This window comes from Elaeis guineensis, chromosome 6 (assembly GCF_000442705.2).
Source record: "Elaeis guineensis isolate ETL-2024a chromosome 6, EG11, whole genome shotgun sequence".
Classification (NCBI taxonomy): Eukaryota; Viridiplantae; Streptophyta; class Magnoliopsida; order Arecales; family Arecaceae; genus Elaeis; species Elaeis guineensis.
The window spans coordinates 10,331,150-10,349,041 of NC_025998.2; the positions used below are offsets into that span (position 1 = coordinate 10,331,150).

Below are 17,892 nucleotides of genomic sequence, written 5' to 3' on the forward strand. Positions count from 1 at the left end.
ATATTATATTTTCATAGGTCAAGAGCATTCAAACTAAAGCTTATCAAGAGGGTGAAGAGGCGGGAGAGGACTAGGGCTGGCAAAATATGATCCAATCCGCCAATCTGATTCGTGTTCGATTCGTCATAAACATGTTTGAATTTAGGCTAAAGGGTTTGGGTTATAAACGGATCGATTCGTTTAATCCGTTTAATAATTGGATTGGATTTGGATTTTAGATATCTAATTCGTTTAACCCGTTTAATATTCAGATCAGGCTGAGTCAGATAATCTATTTAATTTGTTTAACCTGTTTAACCTATTTCTGACCTATTTAATCCGATCTGTTTAATCTGTTTAATCTGTTTAACCCATTTAAGATTCGTTTAATCTGTTTAAAATCTGTTTAACCTGTTTCTGACCCATTTAACTCGACCTGTTTAATCTGTTTAATCCATTTAACATGTTTAATCCGTTTAATCTAATTTGACTTATTTAATAAACAGGTTAAACGGATTGGATCGGATTATCTGTTTAATAAACAGGTCAGATTCAGATTTGAATTTTTGACCCGTTTAATAAATAGATCGGATTTGCATTGACGATTTTTTGATCCGATCCGTATCGATCCAATCCGTTTATGATCTGACCCGACCCGATTACCATCTCGAAGAGAACACATCTTTAAAAAAAAAAGCAGAAAATATATTTTTTGGAAGTTTATCACCCCCAAGTATATTACGTGGATACTCTATAAGTGTCGACTCTTATGTATTTTTTGACATGATAGACTAAGACATGACATGACTAGATGCTCCACTTTAAAGTATCTCCTGCGGGCACTAGCGAAAGGTATCCAACCTTAGGCACCTTTTTTTTAGGTGTTGGACACTTAAGTGAAGTGTCCTTATGCTTTTAATATAAAGTTATCAAGATTATATGTACACTTTAAGCAATCTATCATAATATTCTTAACATAAAGTGATCACAATTAAATTGAACTCTTCAAGTGAAATAACATTATATTTTTAATATAAATATACCAATGTTAGTCATCATTTTAAGAATATCAATATATCTTAAATGAACCAAGAAATAAATTAAACAACTAACAAACTTGGGTTCGATTAAACATCAAAAGACACAAACACATTATACACATCGATGCATAGAGACATACATACGTGCACACACATACTCATATGCCGTGTTCCCATTCCTAGATTTTTAGAGGCTGCCATTTCTGACACTTGGGGACACCAGGACACTTGGCACCCATGCCAAGTGTCAAGATGACACTGTCCCTCTGCAGTCCTATGTAGCAAGAACAGTTCTAGGATTTATATGTTTATTTTTTTCTTCTAAGGAACCTAAGTTTTCCTGTTTCTGACTTTGCCCTCTCTTTTGTTCTCGTTACAAAATGGAACTTTGTTCTGATTCTAATATTAGCCAGATTATCATTGTGTTTTCAACAACATAAAATATTAAATTGATTAATCTTCTACCTGCTTATACTAACAACGTGACCATTCAAATAATAATAATAATAATAATGTGGTATGGATAATTGGAGGCGAGTTAAAATAGTTTTCCTATCATATGTGAATACTCATTCTTGAATAGTCCTGTTATGCTATCTTCTCCCATGAACACTAGTATTTTTGAGTGCAATGTTTTCCTGCAATAATGAGATTCTCTGAACACTTTCTGTTGGTCATGCAAGGGAATGTCAAAATTTCTTGTACAGAGTTATTTCAGAACCTCATCAGGAGTAATAATGTCAGCATCAATGAGAGATCAGTAGCTTCAAGAGTGTACAGGGGTATTTCAGAAGCACCCAAACTGCGAAACCCAGCAGCAGTGCTGAAAGTTTCATATAGTAAAGCTCTGATGTGTCTGAATACTTATATTTGCATTTGCTGCCTCCTGCACAGCATCCATCTCTCTCCTTTGCTTCTGGCACATCTTACTGGAGTGCTGATGGGTTTCTCAAGTCTCCCAAGTTCTCAATCTTCTCTATATAGGAAATTTCTTGTTAGTTACAATAGGAGGAGGCTTTCTCATCAACTTTCCATCTTCTGAGTTCAGCGTTTCCTCTATAAGTTACCTGAATCCTTCCTTTTTGTCTCACAGTCCTGTTCTACTTGCCAACCCATGAAATCTGACAGAGTCATTGAAGCGGGTTCTTCCATTTGATTAAGCTTCTCGATCTCTTCTTGAAGATCAAGGACTTTCACCTTTCCTGTGACTGCCTCTGTATCTGCCAATGTGGGCCTTTTCTTTGTTCCCCCAAGTGTTGGATCTTGAGCAAGGGAATCAGCATATAGGACATCGTCGATTCGAGACATCACAGTGAAAGCCAAGCTTTCTAGAACTCTCGAGTAGCTTTCCAGAATAGAGTGTCCAACATCCTAAAGATATCCATATGAAAAATTCAAGACAAAAGGCTGAGTATCTGTCATTGTTATTGTTGAGAAAAATATGAAATTTTGGCAAATTTAAGAAAGTTGAAGATAGTGAAATTTAGTCTTTTACCTGGTTGTATTGAATCTTACTGATGTCAAGAGCTGATTGAGGAATACCAGGGAACCTGTGCTTTAGTATGAGTAAGATGGTCTCTGCTCTCTCTTCAAATTGTTCCCTCTTCTCCAAGCTAACAGCAGACCCCCAAGGAGATTTTGCATCTTTACTGTGCATCTTCCTCTTCCAAATTACAATAGATGCCTCAATTCGGTTTTTGAGGTCAAGAATCTTGTGCTCTGTAGACAAGTCTAAGGATGCCAGGAAGTCTTCAGGGTCAAAACAATCAACTGTTATACTCCGATATAGTGCATCTCCTAGGCTTGCTCTTCCATTCTATCATATAGAATATAAGTACAACTTTAATTTATAGGATGATAACTGGAAGAGGAACCAGTTTGAATAACAGGATAAGGAACATGATAAGCATATTTTAGTGGAGGAAAATTAATTTATTTTAATGCAACGTTAGGAATTTGAAGATAAACTGCATTCTTCATGATAAGCGTATTTTAGTTTACTTGAGACTACTGATCTAACGAACATAAGAAAGTATCTAAAAGAATCAGGATTTAAAATTAATGTTACAAAGGCATTGTGTAGATCAGTAAGCATTCGAAAGCACAAATTTAAAGCAGACTGTAGAAGTAGAGATGGGCATGCAGTCATAACAATAAAGTCCCCTTCTCTAAATGCATATCAAAATTATTCTGGTACAGATTCTTTATTCTATTACTGATGGTTAGTTCAGCAGATCCGAAACTTATGTGTCATTGACAGGCTCGGAATATATCACTTGAAGAAAACCTCACTCCAGTGTGGAATGGCATGACTAGCATAGTGTCGAAGTAGTAATAAGTGCATGCTATAATAGTTAATATGCATGAAATCTTATTCCTAGAGCCAACCTTAGGTAGGGATTCAATATATGCTTCTGGAATTTCCATTTCCATAAGAACATTAGCATTTATAGCCATAGCAGCCTTGTGCACTTGGTTGACAAGCTCCTTCAGATGCTGAATCCATTTTCTGGACATGTCAGACAGCCCATTAGGAGGGACTTTTATGGTTGGAAGCCACCATTTGTCATCCATTTTTCGTGTTCCCCTCTCAGACTCATCAGCATCTCTGGACACATACCAGAACTCATTATGGTCTTTGAAGCGGTCAAGGTATTCCTGTTTTATCAAAGGAAAAGAATGAACCTAAATTCTTTTGAATAGTTAAAAATGAACCTCTAAATGTCAAATAGACTTCCTTACAATAAGCATTGCGTCAAGCTTGCGTAGCGCAGGGATATTCATGAGAAGATCTCTGCGTTGCTGAGTTACCATTATCTGTATGTTAAGACAAAAACAGAAGGAAATTGTGCTTTAGTCTTGCTTTCAGAATAGAGGCAGTTTTTTTTTTTTTTTTTTTAATGGGTATATTCTATAACCTCAGAAGGGACTAATGTAATTAAAAGTGCAAAAGATATGAATTGTGAGAGAGAGAGAGAATGGAGTTTCTGTAAGACCTCCATGCTGGTTCCATCCTTAGATTTCTGTTGGGAAGGAACAAACTCTACTATGTGATCAGTGACTGACAAAAGCCAATCAATTTCCCTCCTCCACCTGGCCTTCCTTTCAGCTGACATGGGTTCCAAACGCCATTGCTCCCCAAAAACAGAAGCTGAACCAATCAGAAAGAAATTACAAAAAAGATTTTTTAGAATATTTGTATATGTGCTAGTGATGATATCAGAAGTATCTGTGGCATGGGTTGTTTCATGAATGGAGACTTTTATAAGCTGATAAAGCCAATCATTTGATACCAGTAGGTCACTGGTAAAAACAGGGCATGCCTACAAACAGGGCAAGTCATATTATTCTTTAGGATCCATGAATGAGAGGAGGAAGAAATCATGTCTTCCTGCATTCCGTAGAGAGAGTAGCTTCTTGCCATACAGAAAGATTTCACATCCATAAATAATTATGGATCAAATCTGGGAGTCACTATGCCAAGAAAAGGCGTTTTATACATAAAAGATTATCCTTTTCTTTAAAAAATATCCTATTACTTATAAATTTAGTGTGCAGTTATCAAAGCTGAGCCAGGATATCAACTAAAGTTAGATGCTGGTAATATTAGATCTATCATCAAGATGATAGTAACTCTTAATTCTCTTTCAATGCAGAAGCTATCTAATATTCACAGGAAGATGTCTAAGATCTGAATGAACATCAATAAAACAGATCCCTAATTGCATATCATTAATGAAAACTCGGAGGAGAACAAGAAATACTTGGATCCAAATCGTGAAGGAGAAAAAAAAAAAAAAAAGATCAAGACACTATTTCTTTCTTTCTTTCTTTCTTGTTTTGAAAAAAATAAGCTCTTCCAGTTTCTGAAGGCTTGTAACTTGGATAGGAACCAATAGCTAGGAATGTGGAATTCATAAAACCATCAAAATCTGGTAGGATAAAGGCTTGTAACTCAGGAGTCTTCTGACAAGAAAATACTTCTTTTCTCCAAACTAATATATTGTTTCATGGATGAGTAGGGGTTTCTGGTCAAGGTATTAATAAGAATCACATTAATGTGTACATAGATTGTAAATTTCACTTCCCATTAATTGCTTCAGATTGCCTTGCAACTTAGTACATAGTGAGTCAAAATCTAGCAATACCTGCAAGATTGGTGACGGCATTGGACAAAGCCAAAGCTGAAGAGACTCCTTTTCCACCACCTGACATGTCTTCACCCAGCAGCAGCTTCGCAAACCTCTCCTTCATCAACTCCAAATCTAAATCAGACCCCTCAAAAACATTAATAATTCATCACGAACTTGTTGAATTTTTGCTACAGATTATGTTTACTAGAGCAAATCTAGGAAGCAAGCTCCCTCAAGCATCCAAATCCACATTTAATTTTTCTCTACATCATATGATTCATCATCTCAAAGCTCCTTGGAGATCAATTCCAATTGTATAGCCTCAGGGCTGGCTTACCTGAGGGTCTCCCATGGCCACCTCCTCCAACCTTGCTTAGGCGGGACTTGGGTGCGATGTCCGACGACCGATCAAGCACACTGCCTACCTGTTCCACAGGGCAATCCGATGTTGGTCCCTGGCTCCTCCAGAGTTTCTTGTCATCTGGAGGCGATCCATTTCCACCGGTTGCCTCCAGAATCATGCTGTGCACCTTGCGCCCCGAATCAAACATCCTTCTACCTTGAATCAACCTTTCGAGGCTGTGTCCTCTCTTGAGGAATCGAACCATCACACGCAGGTCGGAGAATTCAGATCAAGCAATGTGGAAGGTAGCCAGGTCATGCCTTGCCAACTGCATGGAGAGAATTTGAGAAGACAGAAGATAGCAGTTGGAGGCAGTTATTAAAAGATTGTATAAGAAGGCCACCTCTCTTATGAGGTAAGGAGATTGAAGACTTGTTTAGGAAACAAGAGTAGAAACCAATCTGTTTGATGAGGGCAGGGGAAGGGAGGAAGGATGGTAAAGGTGGAAACTTTTCGATCTTGGAGAGATTCTAAGAGATTGGAGGAACCCACCTCTCCAATGAGGCAAGGAGAGGGTGGGGGAGGAAAAGTGGGAACTTGGTTGTTGGGAGACAGTTGTAGGGATGAGAGAAGAACCCCACCTTCCTAATGTGCCCGAGGCAATAGGGGGTTTTCCTACTTTGCTGCATTGCTACCATGAGTTGGTATTTGGGTAGAACCTCTCTTTCCTGTTTGTTTTCTTTTCATCTTAATTAAATTTAGACATCTCTGGGAGGACGTAGGGTGCATTTTGAGGGGGAGAGAGAGAGAGAGAGAGAGAGAAAAAGAAAAGGTCAGCTGATGGAATAGAAAGGAGCTTTTTTTAGAGGTGGAGTTTGGGGGAGGGCGAATGGAGGGTTCGTTTTCCGTTTTCTGTTATTCTAGGCTCTGAGGCTGGCAGACAGCCCGGGAAAGGAGGTCGGAATGAAATCTGGGGCCAGTTTTGTCTTTTGAATGAGTTGTTTAGTTAAATGACAAAGATTCTCTAAATCTATATTAGATACATGTGGTACATTCTTTTTATATACTATGCCGTGAAAGAACTCCAAGGTTCCACCTTTTTTTTTTGGATAAATCGGATGATTTAGAAGATTCCACTATTTTATTTGCTCAAATTTCTCCAAGAATCTTTCAGAAATGTTCCTTTCATACTAGTATTTGCTGCCATTTGACCAAAATGCTCCATTTGTCATTAATTTAGGAGAAGTATAGTCTCGAAGATTATTTCTGTTATGCTTATATTAAGTGATGAAAGAGAGGCCAAGTAATTAATTTTAATGGATCCTGTGTATGTGAAAACCACCTGATTGATGGACAGGAAAGACAAATATAGTTAACCATCTACTATTTCTCTTTAAAAATATCATGGGAAAAGCAAGCTATAAATATAATTTACCATTTCTCTTTAAAAATATAATAGAAAAAAAAAAAGGTACCAAGAGTGAATGAAGAATATGTGAGCATGTGCGTGTATTGCACAATAACTTATGATGTTTAGATAAGGAAAAATTGTTTGTAGTTTAGCAAGTAGATTTAGTTAGATGTGATTAATATCTCAAAACTTAGATGGTTAATCCTTCAAATCCTTTCTTTTGGTTTTAATTCCTCTTTGCATAATTTTTTTTATAAAAAACACCCTCTATTTTGATGAACAGGACACCACCTTTCCATGAGGAGGCTTTAGTGGTCCCATCAAGTTAAATATCTACCATTCAGGGATGTTTCGTAACTTAGATGCTCAGCTGATGAAAATTTGATTGCTAAGTGTTTTTTTTTTTTTTGGTAAATTTGATTGCTAAGTTGATAAAAGTTTATTAGTATGGTGTATTGTTGTGTCTGTGACCAGAAAGGCTGGAGAGCTTTTTGAGAAGGAGAGAATTGAGGACAGATATATGAATATCTTAATTTTTAAGCTTAATGAGTTCTTAATTTCTTCTGTAGCTCAATATAAATCACATCCAAGTGGAATACAAAAAATTTTTGAGAGATTATTTTTTCACTCAACATCCATGGAGCTGAGTGAGATACATGGTGTTTGCCTTTTGTGAGTAACCTTTGCCTGTCTTTTGGAGGAGGTATAAATTAGTAATGTTTTCATCCCTGTTTTACATTGACTGACCTTAGCTCAGTTGGTAGAGCGGAGGACTGTAGTAGCGTAGATAATCCTTAGGTCGCTGGTTTGAATCCGACAGATCGGAATTTTTTCAAATATATATATATATATATATATAATTTTTCTCCCAAATTATCACTCTCTTTTTTTTTTTCAAATTACTTTTATTTTTATTCTTATCATCCATTTCTTTTATATGATTGGACACTTTCATTGACATTGTTTTCCCAAATGAAGTTATTCAAACAAGATGTATATTTGGTTTGCATTGTCTTTCTAAATAAAGATCTAGTTTTTTTCTAAATAATTTTAATGGATAGAATATTTGAAAAATTATATAAAAATTTAGTAAAAGATAAATGGTCATTTTTAGTGTTCCTTTTTGGACACTATGCATATTTGTCGGATCATTTTTATCCCTTTATCATATTATACTAGCAAGGGACCGTGCCATGTGACAGATTTTAGTAAAAACTACAGTTTTAATTATAGTAGGAAAATATAATCTCAATTGAAAAAGATAAAACATATAGCTTCATCAAGAAAATTATGAAGAGATCAATGTTCTTTCATTTTTTTCTTCAACCGTCTTGTTCAAAAATATATAAATTTTCATTAGTATTCCAAAAAAATTTTCTTATATTATGGTAAAGTGTAAGAAAAAATATAAAAAAATAAATTAGTTGAATAATATTATTTACCCGATGCAGAGTTTTTTCTCAGATTATGGTGTTGCCAATTCTCTGTAAAAGAAAAAAAAATATATGAAAAAATTTTTTTTTGCATGAATGCCAAGAAAGTTTATTACCTGATTGTAAGAGAAGATATTTTTTGAGAAGTGATCTGTTAAAAAATTTTTAAATATAAGTATTTTTTAGAAATAAAAATTACTACTTCTTTCAAAAATTACTGTGAAGAAGATTCGATACAGAAAGCTTCATGTGAGCTATCGATTAGAAAATCATTATCCTGAAATATATTTATCACTCAAAAATTACAATCAACATTTTCACCATACTGCAGACCAGGTATAATTTGAAAGGTGTAGAAGTTGTCAAGTATTTTTTCTATAACATTTGAAAGAACCAATTTATTCGATCTTAGATCGGTGGCAAGATTAAATGCTGATATACTAATCAATTGTTGTGTTAATTTTTCGCATATAATAAGGCTAGTATTAGTAGTATCATCCTCAACTATTGCATTCAATTTGTACATTAAAAATTTAAATAGTAGAAAAGTACATTTATTTAGAAGAAGAATAAATTATATGATTTTCAATAAAATTTTTAAATAATTCGAAAGAAAGTTTTATTTGTTTACCATGGTACTAGAGGTTGGTCATTCTTATTGCATTGATTGCATCAAAAATTATCGCCATATATTTTGATCACGGATCTGTAGTTATAATATGCTTTGTACCACCAACTGTAAGAGGTATCAATTGCTTTTATTTTTGCTCGACACGTAAATTTCATGCTCTATGAAGAAAAAAAAATTTGTTGGAGAACAATGTGTATAGAAATATACTTTCAGATTTTTTGATCATACTGAGTATCATATCTGAGTAGTTTGCATATTTATTTTCAATAATTCTTTAATTATTTTTTTATTTATTGTTGCTTCATGTGTAGGATCGACAGGTGCAACTTGCTTTCTTTCGCAAATGCGATTGCGACTATTACCCTATTGAGATTGTACATCATAAAATCGATTTCTAAATTTTAAAATATATAAATTCTATTTTCTGAATGTGTAAGATAGCATATTATATTTCTAAACCTATTTCGGTAATTTTGGATTTCAAAAATTTGTGCATCTATGTAATATCTAGATGCCGAAGAACTGAAAAGATAAATTTTTTCTATATATGAAAAATATTATCAATATTCAAAAATTATTATATGAATTCTATAAGGATATATTTTTTTATAGAAAAGAATATATTTCTATACATTCTAACAATCATGTCCGTCAAAATAATTATCACCGAACTAGTCAGTTCCATTGTCCGAATAATATCTTGATCAAGCTCTTCAGAATTTTTTTCCTAGAGCATGATTGATATTTTTGCATACTGCATTATTATTGATAGATGGTATTTTTAACTTGATAAAATTTATTAAGAAAAAAATATAGATTATCATTGTGATTTGCCAAATCAAAAAGGTATAAATTTAAATTTATTACTCTAAATCTTCTATCTCCATTTTTTTTTTGATGATTTTTTATCTGACATTTGTTTCTTCAACATCTCCAAAAGCCGTAATATGTCCTATCACATCCGTAAAAAAAAAGGTAGTTAGTAAATATATATATATATATTTTGTATTTTTGATATTAGATATTGTTGCATAAAGTTGCACCTATCAAATATGTATCATTATAGTTTCTGAAAGGCAACTCATTAAAACCAATGAAATGAAATTTTTGAAATGGTATAGAACCCGTATCGTCATCAACTTCTTGTGTATTAGTCCATTTATTGAAATAAATAATATATTGATGGGAGGCAGCTCTAAATTTTTTTTTTGTTTGATGCGACATTGAATTTTTGTGTGAAGTAAATCTTCCCTTTCGCAAGCAAATTTTTGAAGTGTAGAGCATCCTCTTTCCAAATAGATGCTTGAATCATAGAGTTTTATATAAAGCAAAAATATTCAAAAATTTAAAAATATCATTTATTATAAAAAAATATATCTAAAATTTAAAAATTAAAGATATTAACCTCTTCATCAAGTAAATGACAATCGATACTTATCAGTGAAAGTCAGACTTTGATTTTTCAGTTACGTCTCTCTAAATTTAGCTGTGAAAGTAAGGTATACTCTATTTTCTGTATTTTTATCCTGTTTAATGATATAACCATGTTCAATATTATTGCAACCATATAGATTATGCAAACAAAACATACAATACGAATAATAAGTATAGATAAATCAGAAAAGATTTCTGTGTAAACAATATTCTTTATAATTATTTTCAGTATACCATGGTCATTTTTTATGAGAATTTTTAGATCTTTATATGAAGTAACACGTGAAAGAGCAACATAAAGTTGACCATGCGAAAATACTGATTTAGGTTGGTATAACCTAATTTTTTTCAATGTTTGTGCTTGACTTTTGTTGATTGTCATTGCATAGCAAAGCTTTACTAAAAACTATCCTTTTTAAAAAACAAATGGTCATTTTATTTTTGTGACCTGCATTATAATCTGGGGAATGCAAACTTTTTCGCCGATATGATTTTCAATGATTATTACTGCTTCGAGCACTTTTGATATTAATTTGGTCGTAAGAAGTCTGGTTCTATTGCAAAGTCCGGCACTTTGATTGATGTTTCTTAATAGCACAATCAGAACACATATTTTCAATCTCAAATCATGATTTGGAATTTCATTGAATTTTAGAGAGTTAAAAATTCTGACGGATAGAGGATATCTTCTATAATCATATCGATTGATGTTTTGAATATTATATCTGTACTTAAGAAAGTTTGTTCTTCCATTGGCACCAATGAAAGCATATGCAGGTTTATATCATTAACCATATTATTTGTAGGTATAATGATAGCTCATTCCTTTAAATATATGGGATCATTATAATTTTTTTTGAAATTTTTATAGACTTGTGAAGCAATATGTTCCATATAATCTCCATTTGCCTTTACAATAAAAGTATCCGAAATTTTAATCCAGTTCAGCTCCTCTTCTTTGTCATGAAATTTATATGTTGATACTTTTCCATCACCAATATTTAAAACCCATTCAGTAAATGCAGCAAGCATCCTTTGGTAATCTTCATCATTATCATTATTGAGCAGTCTCATATTCTTTTTTAACATGTAGATTCGAAAATATTTTCATAAGTATGATCGGCTTATTGATGCATCAATTGTTTTAGCTCTTCCACCTCCACTAACAATTGGAAGGATCTATTTGAAATCTCCACCAAAGTGAATTATTTTGCCTTCAAATGATTTTTTATCTATGTTTATATTGTCTGATCGTAAAATATCTTTCAAAGATATATCGAGTGCTTCGAAGCAGTTTCTATGATTCATTGGAGCTTCATCCCAAACAATCAAACTTGTCGATTTAATTAATGCTGTAAGTTGCATCTTTTTTTTATTTCACATGTCGAGTGCTCATCAATATGAATAAAAATTTTGAATCTTGAATGTGCTGTTCGGCCATCTGGAAGTAATAAAGATGTGATTCCAGAAGAGGCTACTGTTAAAATAATTTTTTCCTCGAAGTGTATTTTCATAATGATTGCCCGCCAAAGATACGTTTTTTCAGTCCCACCATGACCATATACAAAAAATAAAAAAAAAATTCTACAAAATCTAATACAAAGTCATAAATAATTTTCTGTTCTTTATTCAAGCCTTCAAATAATTTCGAATGTTCTTCCTGTATTTTATATACATCATAAAGTAATTCCTCCATCAATAATTTGTTTGTAATTTCTTGCACCATGACTATACTAGGCATCGGTAGATTATAATCCGAAAGAGAGAAATAATTTTTATTGAATAAATTGTTCAATTCAACCAAAATATAATTTCTTAATTGAAGTTCTGGATTATGCCGCTTAGACATATCTAAAGTATTTCATATCTTGCAAAGTACATCATCTCCAAAAAATTTTCAATAAATTTTGAGCAGCTTGTTCAGATAACCTATCTCACAATAAATAATCAGAGTGACAAAATATTATCTCAATTCGGATGATGATGCCCAATAAGAAGCTTCGTTTAGCACTTCATGCCATTCTTTATCATCACCTAATAATCCGAGAGTATTTTATGTAGATTGAAAAGTTGGATGAAGAATACTATTTATAATTTTTATTTTATCATAACTTTTCGATCCTTTGATGACATTCAGAAGCATTCTTAAATAGTATAATTCATCAAAGCTTGGGTGTATGTACATAATTCTTTCGATCCAATTCTTCTACTTTCTTTGGATCCATATTTTATCTTTAGGATTTCATATCTATTTTGTCAAAAATTCAACATATGATAGATCTTTAGCATCTTCACATATTTTATTTGTTTCCATCCATTCTATAAACATGGTTTTATCTATATTCTGTCGATTGAGTACACTGCTCAAATTCTGATTTTCATGATAGGTCGCAATATGCATCATCGAAAGATGCAAAACTAACCATTCAACTATTAGTTTTCTAAAATGTATATCAAACTAAAATATTCTCTGTACAGCTTCATATGCAGATAGATATCTACAGTCTAAATATGTCTTTATTTTATCAATTTGTTCATATTGCTGTTCTCTGTTGTCTATATTTGTTATCATATTTTTTGTAATGATAGCTCTTGTTCTGTCTATACCTTTGTTAATATATTTGAAAAGATATTTAATCATTTTTGACTTACTGAACTATTCAACATTGATATGAGCTTGATATCGAACCAACATACTTAAATTATAAGGAACAACATATCCATTATTAAGTATAATGCTATTTTTCATAATATAATGTCCGTCATCTCTCCTCTTACAAATGGCAAATCCATTTTCATCGATCATCATCTTCGACCAAAACTTTTTAGAAAAAATATTTGGAACAGTGCCCTTTCAATGTACACGGTGATCTTGAATTATCAAATCCACATGGTCCATGCATCATAAATTTTCCAACTATTTCATATCCAATCCGATCATTATTTTTATCAAGTATTTTTGTAGATATTATAGAATCTATATCTGATGCCGTTGGATACTTATTTTTCAAATCCAGCCATAGTAGGATGTGAACATATGGAAGCCCTCATTTTTGAAACTCTATTGTATACAAAATTGAAAAAAAATATATTAAAATATTATTTAGAAGTAGATATCATTTTCTCACTATAATAAATAATAACACACATCTAATCGAATTTTTAAAATATTTTTTTTGATAATATCTGATATCAATTCCTCCAATTCAATTTTGAAAACTCTGCTAACAATATCAGATCTATCTTGAGACTTTTGATCAAAAATAATGTTCAAAGCTTCTTGGATTTCAAGCCATTATGCATTACAGATGAATGTAATAAAAAGATCAGGATGTCCATGATATGTACAAATTGCCATTGCATCTTGACAATTTTGGATCATGTATCTCGATAAAACTTGATGGTAATATAATTTTTTTTTCAATTGTGTTTCCATCGATATTTTCTTTTACAACTACATCTTTAATACCTTTATAAATTTCTGATATCAAATCTTTTTGATTTCTTCTGATGTAAGCTAGTCTTTTTTCTTCAATACATAAGAAAGCATTCACTATATATTGTTGAAATAGTCTACCTCTTCTTATTAATATTTTTCTTTCATTCATTCTTTATTGCAATCTGTAAGCATAAAATTTTCTTATTGTTACATATTGTCTTGTAGTTGATCGTTTGTGAAGACAATCTTTATATTTTATGTCTATTTTATAACCATCCTCATCAAATAAAAATAGAATCGGATATTGCATAGACATAAAGCTAGGATGTAGATCACAGATCTGTTTCAATCCCTCCATTTTATGCTCAACAATGATATCACGATGACGGTCAGCTTGCCTAAGATCAGTAACTATTAAACTAGCTATTTTGAAACTGTAGGACTGCAATATTGTATAACATCTCTCTTATATTTTTCTATCAATCTTAACTATATCGACGAAAAATCAAATTTTTTAAAATGATCTCTAGTCATTCTGAAAGCTCGTACAATTTTATTTTTTTGATCAAACATATTTATTAATCTTTCAACTATCTCGCGGTCAATCCCACATGCATCATTATCAGAAGTTAGTGTGGTAATTCTATTATCTACTTCATTTTCTGTATCATATATGTATAATTGTGCAAACCTCAGCTTTTGTCCATCAATCGGTAGCAACAAACCTATTTTATGATGGTTTTGATCATTGATCAAAAAAATATAAGGACCAGATTTGGTATTAATCTTGTTATCAATTTTTGCTCCTAACAAGGTAAATAAAAATATTGAGTTATGTACTTTAATATTTTCTCAAAATTTTGAAGCCCTTCTTCCTCTATTATAATCTAATAGATTGTCCAAAAAACTCGAAGTCTCTTTCAGCAATGAAATATATACTCTTTTCTCTTGACAGCATTGACCAAATTTACGAGTCGATGTATCATGTGATTTATTTATACATTCTTTATACCAAAAAAAGAGCTCCACAATATTGACATTCATGTTTAAGTTCTTCAATATTTAATTATTCATTATGCATACCTACATAATAATGACAATAAAGTCAAAAGATGTCTTAGAATAATCTATAGAAAGTAAAAGATTTATTGTCAGCAACTTACTGGAATGTCCAAAAGTGATTGTTGTACGGATATTTTGTTCAACCATATCTATGTTTCTGTTTTGTTGAAGATTCGAAACTGTAGATCTATCTATAACTATTTCATAGATGATTATATAGACATCACCTTGCTCATTAACAGTTGAATGAGAAATGATATGTGTTGTCATTTTTTTTAGCAGTATCTCGAGAATGATTATTACGGCTGTTTACTTTTCTAGATCTTCTCTCGATAATGATGTTCATTCTTCTCACTCTATTTTATCTAAAAATTTGAGAATATTTCATTGTGTGTTGTAACTAACAAAAGATAAAAATACATGCTAGAAAAAGAGCAAAAATCAAAAAATTGAATAATCAAATATTATAGCAGTAATAACTTTTTGATATAGAAAGAATAACGTATAAAAAAATTCAAAATAAATAAATAAGCATTATGAATATAAATATATGATGGTGTATAGTACCTGAAATAGAGCAACGCATAAAATGCTGCACTTTGAATCTCCACAACAACCTAATGAAAAAAATTTAAGTAATTGATATTAAGATATATTCTATTATAAAATCATATATGAAAAGAATAAAAAAGCATCAAATAAAATACCATTAGATAATACAAACTCAAAAAATTTGAAGAACCTTATAACTATGAAAAAAAATTTTATTTTTTGTATGATTCAAAAAAACTAGTGACTTTTCAAGGGCTACCCATATAGCAAAGGAGCAGTATGTAATACATATCAATTATCTGAATATATCTTATATTATGAATATTATATATTTAGATTAATTTTATAATTAAATTATATAGATATTTGTTTAGAATATTTATTTTTCAGCATCTTCTAAATGCGAATAATAAAAATGGCTATAAATGGAGGTCTTGTTAGATGTATGTCCTAGAAGCCAATATGGCTGACACATTGTAATAAATCTAGGACACAATTTTATACTTAATATATTGATATGATCAATAAAAGGATAATTTTTTTCATTCAAATGTGATGTGTCCTTGAATCATTCATGAAATTAGCTTTGATACATATTCTCAAAGTGTTGAAAATTAAAAATATATATTTAATTCTTAAATACTCTCGATCATAGGATCATCATGAGGACGATGATGGATCCGGACAGACTGACGCACAAATCACTTTCTTTGAGAAAGATGGATCTCTAGTCTACTGTGTAGAGACATAGGGTGACAAGTACAGGTGGTTGTTAGAGAATAATTAGCATTGAGCGTGACTATATGAGAGATCACTTGGATTTCTATTCAATCATCAGTAATTATCTCGATGCTGTAGTTGTACTGTGACTGATCCTTTGACTTGGATGGTACTGCAACTTGCAATGAGACTGCTGAAATTTGATTGACACATAAATATGAGTCTCAATGAGCCCTTGTAGTAGATGTTGGCGATAGTTAGTCCACTGTAGGAGTGGGGTGCGCATCAAGATAGGATCTATCGATCTTGATAGAGAGGAGTAGTCTTATGAGATTTGAGAGGCTAAGTCCAAGAATCTGTGGTCACAGTAGAGTGATTGATGAAAAAAAAATTTCATAGACATCATATCTGGATTTGAGCTAATCAAATCTATCATATGACTGATGTTGAGATTTGATAATTTATCCATGACCTGCCATCTAGTCGGGACTCACGATAGAGGGACTGAATCACACGTTAACTACACCTAGAGGTTCATTTTAGTTCTACTAGGTTGCCATTACATACTGCTAGGTGTCATTGATGGATTGTGAGAGCTCACTAGGATTATTCTGGATCGATAATTCTTGTTGAGTTAGAGTAGAATTGTTCTGACTCGTTGAAAAGAGTTTCAATGATATAATGATAGAGATCATTGTATATCTCACTACCAGATAGAATTAAACTTATGAGGTCACACAACAAAAAGATTAAGTTTGAAATAAGTAATTGAGCTTATGAAGTGTCAATTGGATTTAGAAAAATTCATTAGGTTCATGGTAACCTTGCTAGCATATGGTTGGACCCAATTTCTCTTTCCATTAGGATTACTTATTTGATAAGTTAATTCTAACTTAATTACCTGCTAATTATCTACATGAATAAGATTCATGAGACTCTAATTGTTGGATGTCTAAGTTTATGAATCATATAAATTAAGGGTGCAAGTCGCTTATGAATCTCTTTGATAGTTGTTATAGGGTGCCATTTTGATTTGATCAATTTAGACATATCCATTGATTAGAGGGTCTTTTGGTTTCATATGAGGTGTCTCTTGGGTGCAAAAGAGGGTGTCTAATTATGGATGCAAGGGCTCCAATAGTTGGCGCCTAATGGGCTTCCTAATATAAGTTGGATAACTTAAGTTAATAGGAATCTTAATGCAAGTAGGACTTGTATTATGAGATTGAATAGAATTCAATCTTTATGCCTATTTAAACGGACCTCCTTTAAAGTTCCTAGAGTAAAAAGACTAGCAGCCCTTCACACCCAAAGGCACTCCCCACGCCCTCTCTTTCTCTCCCTTTCTCTTCTCTTGGGTGTTCTATACACCCTTTCCTTGGGACACGCATCCCAAGGAGTTTCACATCCAAAAGAGTTTGGGTACCTCTTTTTTGCTGATTTCTAGCATCTGGTAGTAGCACATAGTAAGGAGAAACTCTAGAGAAGAGGAGAAGAAGAAGATCAAGGAGAAAGATCAAGTGTTGATCGCGATTCAGACTTCGTTCAAATTGGACAGGCTGAATTTTAGAGAATCAAAATTCAGATTGTAGAGGGCTGTTCTAGGCTGATTCTGAGTAGATACTCATAGAGACCATATACTTGTACGACTAACAGAGAGCCTCATCTCTTTCAGATCCAATTTTGAAGAAAGAGATTACGAAACAGGTATGTGA

At 32.3% G+C, this 17,892-nt stretch overlaps 1 protein-coding gene and 1 long non-coding RNA gene across 2 annotated transcripts; one reads left to right on the forward strand and one right to left on the reverse strand.

Moving 5' to 3' along the window:
* The first annotated feature begins 1,726 nt into the window (after positions 1–1,726).
* On the forward strand, positions 1,727–2,491 carry LOC140858454 (uncharacterized). The gene is made up of 2 exons (XR_012142020.1): positions 1,727–1,858; positions 2,113–2,491. It is a non-coding gene; the product is annotated as an uncharacterized lncRNA (long non-coding RNA).
* Positions 1,852–6,094, reverse strand: LOC105047377 (rho guanine nucleotide exchange factor 8). Its single transcript, XM_073259143.1, is given in 9 exon segments — positions 1,852–2,004; positions 2,007–2,079; positions 2,082–2,390; positions 2,515–2,835; positions 3,408–3,677; positions 3,762–3,836; positions 4,016–4,170; positions 5,168–5,284; positions 5,490–6,094. Coding segments are annotated over 9 exon segments (1,650 nt in total). The 5' UTR covers positions 5,761–6,094; the 3' UTR covers positions 1,852–1,945.
* Positions 6,095–17,892: the final 11,798 nt, after the last annotated feature.